The 9,071-nt window shown below is 38.5% G+C and overlaps 1 protein-coding gene across 1 annotated transcript in view; it reads left to right on the top strand.

The window, feature by feature from the left end:
* The first annotated feature begins 7,410 nt into the window (after positions 1–7,410).
* Positions 7,411–9,071, top strand: part of Gabrr3 (gamma-aminobutyric acid type A receptor rho3 subunit) — a 49,396-nt gene continuing 47,735 nt past the window's right edge. The window contains exon 1 of the mRNA XM_005345258.2: positions 7,411–7,535. Within this exon, the coding sequence (XP_005345315.1) occupies positions 7,411–7,535 (125 nt within the window). The remainder of the gene's footprint in view (positions 7,536–9,071) is intronic.

Below are 9,071 nucleotides of genomic sequence, written 5' to 3'. Positions count from 1 at the left end.
TCCTGGCTTTTTGAAATCCTATTTTCTTTGGATGCATACCTTGCTCAGCCTGAATGTAGTGTGGAGGGCCTTGGACTTCCCACAGGGCAGAGTACTGCAAGAGAAGTGTTGTGGTGATTACCCCACAGACTTTACAGGAGACAAGGGAAAGAAAATCAATCAAGAATAAAACTTGGCTTAGCCTGATTTTATTGTAGCCCATGTTGGACCAGGACTTCTAGATTCTGTACCAGATCATTTTACATTAGCCATATTTAAGCATAGCACAATTTTCAAAAAAAAATATATTCAGATGACAATTAACTCAGTCCCAAGTGCACAACAATTTAGACACTTTTACACTGAAGCTTTTTGCAAAGTACATATGCTTGCATCTGTAAGATGGTTTCCTGTTGGCTTAGAAATAATGCTCAGGATAAAGGTCTAGGGAGAATTCCTGAGGTAAATATACTGCCTGTGCGAGTCAGGATTGACCTGGCTCTAGGATAACGCGGAAGTCACTTAGGATGTTATAAAACACAAGTGACTATTCACAAGAGTGTGTTCCATTTCCTAAAAGCAATGCTCAAGATTTACAAGGAAAGGATCTAACCAAAGTAAATTCTAGAAGACTTGGGGAAAACCTGTTGCATCAGACAGCAAAGAATTGCCAGATTACAAAACTACATCATTCCTAGCAGTCTAAGTAGGCCAGGTAAGTATTCCACTGAAGAAGTGAGCTGTATGTTTAACTTTCCTGGCTTCTCCAGTGCTTGTCTGTGTGCAAAAGACATTTTGCCCTCTACAACATATAATGTTAGTTATACAATTTAATCTATGGGTATAAAGGTAGACTGGCAGTCCTCTAAGCAGAAATCCTACAGGCCAAAAAAATCCTGACTAATGTTGTTCAAACCCTGAAACAAACAACTAACAGCCAAGATTATTATCTTAGCAACAGCCCTTTAAAAGCAAAAGTGAAATAAAGACTTCGTAAGTGTAAACCAAATACGTTCATGACCACTAAGCCAGCATAACAGAAGATACCTAAGGAAAATGGCATAAAAAAGGAAAGAGATGGGTTCCCAATGGCAGGAGTTGAGCAACTAATAAATTCTCAATAGAAGAGTAAATAAACAAAAAATAGAAAAGAATTGAACATTAAGTCAATATATCAGTGAACCTCAGCACGATCAAAAGAGAAGTTAATAATACAAATTTATGCCTGGCATGGTGGCACACACCCTTAATCCCAGAACTTAGAAGCCAGAGGCATGCTGATCTCTCTGAGTTCAAGGCTAGTGTGGTCTTCATAGTGAGTTCCAGGACAGCTAGGACTACACAGTCAGAGTTTATTACAAAAATCAAAATACAAGTGGTACATATTTCAATAATAACCCCAACTAGAAAGCAGTCAGGGCTGGAGAGGTGGCTCAGCAGTTAAGAGCACTGCTGGCTCTTCCAAAGGTCCTGAGTTCAATTCCCAGCAACCACACAGTGGCTCACAACCATCTGTAATGAAATCTGATGCCCTCTTGAGGAAGAGATCAGGTCAACTTCAATTATCCTCATCAATTTAGACTAAAACCAAATATGGACATGCCCAACAGAACCGCCATATACGGGCTACCCATGCATGCTTCCGCATTGCTAGGGCATAAATTTCTTTTTTTTTTCATTCCATTTCACAAATCTTTCAATAATAACCCCAACTGGTAAACAGTCTTAACTCTCCAATTGAAAAGCACAGAAGTGGAATGGAAGACAAGAAACTCACTCCTAGAATATTCCCAGCAGAAGATGTGAATGAATATCTACATTGAAAGCTTTAAAACACTGAAGAAATTAAGACACAAGAAAATGGAAAGACTTTTTATATTCTTGGAAAAGCAGAGTTGATGTGGTGACATGTCTGAACCATGAATTCAAGGAAATATGAAGTACCTAACATATAGAATAACATTAAGTTTATGTTAATATTCACACAACCAGTAAGTGGAACTATATTTCATTTTCAGAACATTTGACAAGAAAAGATTTCATTCAAGATTACTATGTTTTATTGCCTCGTCATGATATTCCAAAGTGACCTATACCTACTTGAGGGTGTTGCTATTATTGTTGGTATGAAGTCTCCAGGTTCCTATCCTGTTTGAGTTCCTGCCCTTCAATGATAGATTACAATGTGGAAGTGTAAGCCAAATAATGCCCACCCTCCAAAAAGAGAATCATCCAGAACCTTCTTCATCCAGCCCCAGAGCCCCACCTTCCAGGCCCTGTGATTCTCATGTCAACAAGTCTTTTTGATAGAAAGCTCATGTTTCCACTGCATTCATCTCTAGTTCTTGGTATTTACAAGTAAAAATAATTTTCTTTCTATAGAATAAAGTAGAACCTTAAAACTATGCTCGCTATTCAATATAAGAAATAAACATTAACCACAATTCAAAAAGAGAAAAATGTGTCTATCTTACTAACAGGGTTTAATTTTCTATTGTTGATTAAACCATTTGACTATTTTTCAATAATTTTCTCTTTTTTTGGTTATTGTTTAAACCATTTGACTATTTGTCACTAACCTTCTCTTTCCTCTTCTCCTGTGTTGACAAGCACAAATTAATTTTCGTTCAGTTTGTGGTTTTTCTTTTTAAAAAGACGGTTTAAGAAAAAGCCGGGGTGCAGGTAGAAATGTGTGTGCTTTGCTTCCATCTCGTGGCAATATTGAGCAATTACACCTTAACCAGCACGTCTCACTCTAGTGGCTTCATCTGGTACCACAAACGATTATATTTCCTGCTCTTGCCACAGCTGATTCTAGCAAGGGTGTGAGAGGGGAGGAAAAGAACCATATTCCATGAGAACAGCAATATACTAAGAGACAGAACTCTTAATTGAGAGAAAAATTTTACAGGAAAGGGAAAATGCCATGTCACAGACAATTTTATTTCTGATATGTCATTATATTTCCAATTGTAAACCATTTCTGACATAAATTGAAAGCACAGACAGATGGACTGACTGCTCACTGTTGTCCTAGTTTCTCTGTACAGTGGCCTCTCCCTAATCCCAGGTCAGTATGCATGGTTTCAAACAACTACAGATCTAAATTTATCAACCAACATTGTCCTGTGTGATACACAGCCTGTTTCCATTCTCTTCCATTCCATAGAGTGAGAGAATTATTTACACGGAATCTACATTATACTAGAACTATTCGTAGTCTGGGGAGGGTTTAATGAATACAGGAGGGATCAGTGAGATAACTGATACAGTAGGTGAGGGTACCCACTGACAAGTTTGATTCCCAGGACCCACATGGCAGAGAGAAAAAACTGACTGTTAAAGGTTGTCTTCTGATCTCTGAATCTATACAGAGAGAGAGAGAGAGAGAGAGAGAGAGAGAGAGAGAGAGAGAGAGATCACATGTGAACATGTGATAAAAATTAATAAATCTAATAAATGGTTTAAATAGTCTTTATGTGTTTGGGGGTGTAGTGATATCTTGTTTGTAATCTAACAACTAAAGCTTGCCTGAAGATCAGAGGGCAGAGTTAAGCCACTAGAGGCCAGACAGTGGTGGCACACACCTTTAATCCCAGGACACAGGAGACAGAGGCAGACAGATCTCTATGAGTTCAAGGCCACCCTGCACTACACAAAATTGATCCAATTTAAAAGAGAAGCAGCGCAGAACTAGGGTGGTGGACACAGGAGTGATATGGCTAGGTTGAGACATAAATATAAGGTGGGAGGAGGCAGGAGGCAATGCAATCTGAGCAGCAGTCTGTAGCATTCAGCCTGAGGATGCAGTCTGAAGATAAGATCACCCTTTTGCTCTGAACTTCTCTTATCCTTCAGCTTTCACCGCCTGGTAGTTGACTTCAGATTTTTATTATTAAGAACAATTAAAATCCATGCATATTTGGGGGCGTGAACAGATTACATGCAGGAACATACATCTCACATGTAAGACTTGAGAATCCTTGTATTTCAGCCTCCTTAAGCTTCTGGAATAAGTTCTTTAGTAATGCCATGGGGTGACTGCATTTTAAAAAAAAAAAAAGAAAAAGAAAAAAAAGAAGTAAGGAGCTGATGTGAACCAAATGACTTCAAAAATCCTTCTTGATCAACATTCTATGACTACAAATTCCAGATCAAGATTTTTGTCTATGTGATATTCAAAAATTTCTGAGACATTGGAATTATTGTCATTGTTGCTGTTGTTGATGTTGTTGATGATTACATTTGATCCAACTTTAAACGAAGCTTGGCTTTACTATTCTTTTCTATTGTGGGCTAATGACAGTTACATACCCAAGAAGATTTTGAGGGCCCAGCCATTCTATCTGAGTTCACTCTTGGTTCCTTGCCAGAGAAACAGGCAAACATCGCCCAAATGGAGGAAGAGTGAATGAGGGTAACTTATACAGGGAACAGCTTGAGGGCCAGCTGAAGCTACTACCAGCTTCTCCAGGGGCAGTGCCTTACTTTGTTTCCTGGTAATCACCAGTTTCTCATTTTGACATATGTGATTTTCTGCTTCTTTTTTTTCTTAAGATGCTTACTGGGTTTGCAAAGGAAAATACTAAAGGGATAAGATCCACAAGCCCTCTCAGCGTCAAGAGACAGATGCTTCCCTGTAATTGAATGAAAACTCTAAGGCCGCTTACAAACCAGCTGTTTCCACGTTAAGTCACTGGTTTGTTCTTATCTTTATGGAGATCACTTCTGACTTAAAAATTAATCACAGAAAATTATGAAGTGTTATAATTAAGTATTGGATGTGAAAACAAAGAAAAGGCTCAACAAAGAGTTCAGATGAGTTCTCGCCATTGATTTGTCCTCATGATGAAGGGGACGCCCCAGGCATCTGAGTGTGATGTAAGTGATGAGAACTGACAGGCATTTCTGAAAAGCAGGTGTCCTGAGAAGGTCCCCTGAGCTCTCTAGTGTAGATGCTTTTAATTTAAAGAGTCATTCCTTTGAGGCCAGCCTGGTCTACAAAGTGAGCTCCAGGACAGCCAGTACTGTTATATAGAGAAACCCTGTCTCAAAAACAAACAAATGGAAAACAATCATTCCTTTGGGTGAAATGTACTTTTTTTTCCTCTTTTTTTCTCTTTTTTTTTTTTATTGATTTTTGTTGAGCTCTACATTTTTCTCTGCTTCCCTCCCTGCCTCTCCCCTCCCCTTCAATCCTCTCCCAGGGTCCCCGTGCTCCCAGTTTACTCAGGAGCATGTACTCTAAGAGCTCCTTCTCCATTGCTGAGTCATAACAGGTCACACATTTTACTATGAACTTAAAAGTTTAATAGTCATCATAAACATCTTTAGAATCATAGCAATAGCATTTTGATAAAGCATGGTTCTACCTGTAAGCAATAATTCCCCAAACTGGATATTCCCAAACCCTTTTGTTTGAGGGTTTTTGCCTATCTGTCAATTTGTTTGTTTTAAGAAAGATTTGGGGCCCTGTAGTTCATTTGTTAGCACACCCTACCTATACTCTATTTTCATATATTTACCCAGTGTGTGTCTGTGTGAACAAAATGCTTCAAAATAACCGTATTTAATAGCCATAAAGGATTGGGAAGAAGAGGGAGATTAAGGTTTTTTTTAAGGGAGCAAGAAAAATAAAGGGTTTCTATGGAAATACTGAACTTTCTATTTGTAAACTATTCATACAGAATAGATAGAAAATGGAGAATAGAGCTGGCAAGGTGGCTCAGAGGTTAAGAGCACCGACTGCTCTTCCAGAGGTCCTGAGTTCAATTCCCAGCAACCACATGGTGACTCACAACCATTTATAATGAGATCTGGTGACCTCTTCTGACATGAAGGCATACATGCAGTCAGAACACTTTATACATAATTAAAAAATCTTAAAAAAGAAAGAAAATGAAGAATAAAGTTATCAGATACTGCAAGGGAGGAGAATAAATAAAGGTGAAGAGGGGGAGAAAAAGAAGAAGGTAAAGGAAAAGAAGAAGAGCAATAACAACATACCTAAAACACAAGAGGCTTTGATCCATGGGCTAAAAGAACACACAGTCTGAGTTAAAATATATTAATGCACTAGGTTCCTAACAATATGTACAAGATGTTACGTTCACGAGTCTATCTGAAGCAATTGTACATCTCCCCCCCCACTGTTTTTGTCACTGTGCTACCTATCTTATGATATTCTAGTTATAGAAAGTTAATTTCACTGAATATCCATTCCATGGGATTTTACATCCAGACAGTGCATTGGTTAGTCTTCTGTCATCTTCATACAAACTAGACTCATCTGGAGGAGGCAACCACAACTGAAAAAATACCTCCGCAAGCTTGGCCTGTAGGAAAGCCTCTGAGACATTTTCTTGATTAATAATTGATGAAGGAGTATCTGACCCATTGTGGATGGTGCTGCCCTGGGCAAGTGGTACTGGCAAACATAATAAAACAAACTGAGCAGGCAAACCATGAGGAGCAAGCCAGTCAACAGCATCCCTCCATTGTCTCTGCTCCAGTTTCCACCTCCAGGTTCTTGCTTGAGTTCCTGGCCTAGCTTGCCTTAATGACGGACGCAGACCTGAGATGGAAGACGAAATGAACCCTTTCTTCCCCGAGTTTCTTTTTGTCACAATGTTTTATTACAGCACAGGAAACCCTACCTAAGACTGACATGGAATAGTACCTACAAACCAGAGTGCCCACTCTCTGTATGTAGGCAGCCTGCTGTTAAGCACAATTTGACAGTGAGAGGTTAATGTTTGGTGCATTATCCAAGACAGTACTGCTTCATTTAGAGGCTTGTTACTATATTTACACTTAAAGTGGACTACTTTTGTTATGAAGGGAATAAACCATCTTAAAATGTGATAGCTTACTTGAAAGTACAGTAATACTATTTTCTGCTGTGCAGGAAGGGCTGTGTATTTAAAGAGAGGAAAGAATTTCATTCCAGATTAAATGAAACATCAGGATGAAAGAAAAGGCCTTGTTTACAATGTGTAATTAAGATTAAATTAATCATCTTTCTCTCATTAAGCATATTATTTTACAGAGTCATTACATATATTCAAATCATATTGCATTGGATTAAGAGGATTAGGGCCTAACCTAGCTTCTTTGTCTGCCTAGGACAGCAGCTAAGAGAGTACTGAGTGGGGAATCAAGCATCGTGCTAAGCAGCTCCCCTAGAAAGAGGGCAAACGAAAGGTGTTGCCTTATTTTCCTTACATTGCTGATGAGGTAGACAGACACATAACTGTGTGTGATGCTAATCTACTTAATCTACGGAAACAATGGGCGGCATTGAGGACAATATCTGCTTTTTTTCTCCTTCCTTCATTTTCATGATGTGATAATTATTTTTTGAAAGACACATGGACAGGAAATAGTAGCTGTGTTGGTGGCATCCATCTGCATTTCTTTCTTCTGGAAGACATGGTGCTGGCTGTTTGGTTGGTCTTCTTCATCTACACCTGGATCACACGGATTCCAGATGCTTCTACTACTTCTGCAATCAAGAGGCACCATCATCAATGCCTGGCTTCAGTGAGACAAACACGGTAAGATACAGAAATACAGTCATCGAGAATTTCCCACTTTTCTCCTAACAGCTGCCTCAGACCTTCTGCTAATCTAGAAATGTATCTTTAAGAAAAGCCCATTTTTCTTTCAGTATCTGTGTCTTTAATAATACTGACCCATCAGAATAAATCACCTCTGGTTAACATCCAAAAGCATGGGCTCTTCCGTCTTTGGCATTGTTTGCTTATTGTATTTACTTGGGGAGAAAATAGTTAAATGTTTTTATATATTTAAAAACATATATGGGTCATCCTTCAGAGAGCTGATATCTTCAGTGTGGCATGCATTAACAATGATACAGAAACAACTTTTTCAACATTAATTTTTTGGAGGTAAATATAGTTTTTATACATTGAAGAGATAGTGTAAGGAATCATAAATACCATTTATTATCTGTTGAAAAAGTATTTATTTATTTAAAATATCTTCCTGAAGATTGACTCATTGTCAGTGTTATTTTCCCATCAATAACATGAACTACCTGGATAGAACCAGGAGAAATCTGTGTATTACAATAACCAAGGTGTCACAAGTTGCCTGGGGCTTCCCTGGTTTCACTAAGATCACCCAGAATCCCCCAGCCTTACAAACTAGACAAATCATTCACTCTCTTACCCATAGAATGTCCATGCAAAAGTCCTCCTTTCTTGTAAGATTTCTCAAAAGACCTAATCTGTAAAGTGACAGATGTTCAGCAGCTTGTCCTTACAATGTTGCATATTCATGAAACACTCACCCACCAGATCAGGAAAAAGAACAAAACATTTAACCAATACCTTCGGAATCCTCAGGTTTAAAGAAGACAGAAACTGAGGTCCCAATTCCTGGTCTTCTTTGTGCTTTTTAAATATGTTCTTAGTTGAAATAGAATTATATCATTTTCCCCTTCCTTTTCCTCCCTTCAATCCCTCCAATGCCCCAACAAACTCTCAAGTTGATAGACTCTTTTTCTTTTATTATTATTGTTACACAAACACACATACACATGTGTATGTATGTACATATGTGTGTATGTATATGTGAATGCATGTATATGTGTGTATATACATGTGTATATGTGCATATGAGTATATGATGTGTGTATACATATGTATGTGTGTATGTGCATATGCTTATACACAAATATACGAATATAACCATTCTGAGTCCAATTTTTATTATCTGCATTTATATGGTTTCAGGATTGACAAGTCTTTGTTGGACAACCAATAAGGGGGCTCCTTCTCTCAGCCGTCATTAGTCACTTTTAGTTCTTTGCTAGGAGTGGGACTTCATGAAATCTTCCACCTTCCACATTCGCATGTCCACTGACACTGCCATTGTTCCAGTCTTGTCGATGTAGTCATTTCTAGGAGACCTCACAGCGGACTTCCTCTTATTTGTCTCTTACGATCTTTCCATCATGAACCATGACAATGGCCAACATGGCAAGATAAAGGTAAAGGTGCATTAAGTGTTACTCACATGTTGGTGCCAACCAACAGCTGTCTGACTGGACTTAAAGGCCCACTCAA

This window comes from Microtus ochrogaster, chromosome 2, assembly GCF_000317375.1.
Source record: "Microtus ochrogaster isolate Prairie Vole_2 chromosome 2, MicOch1.0, whole genome shotgun sequence".
Classification (NCBI taxonomy): Eukaryota; Metazoa; Chordata; class Mammalia; order Rodentia; family Cricetidae; genus Microtus; species Microtus ochrogaster.
This window is presented reverse-complemented; position numbering and strand designations above follow the sequence as displayed.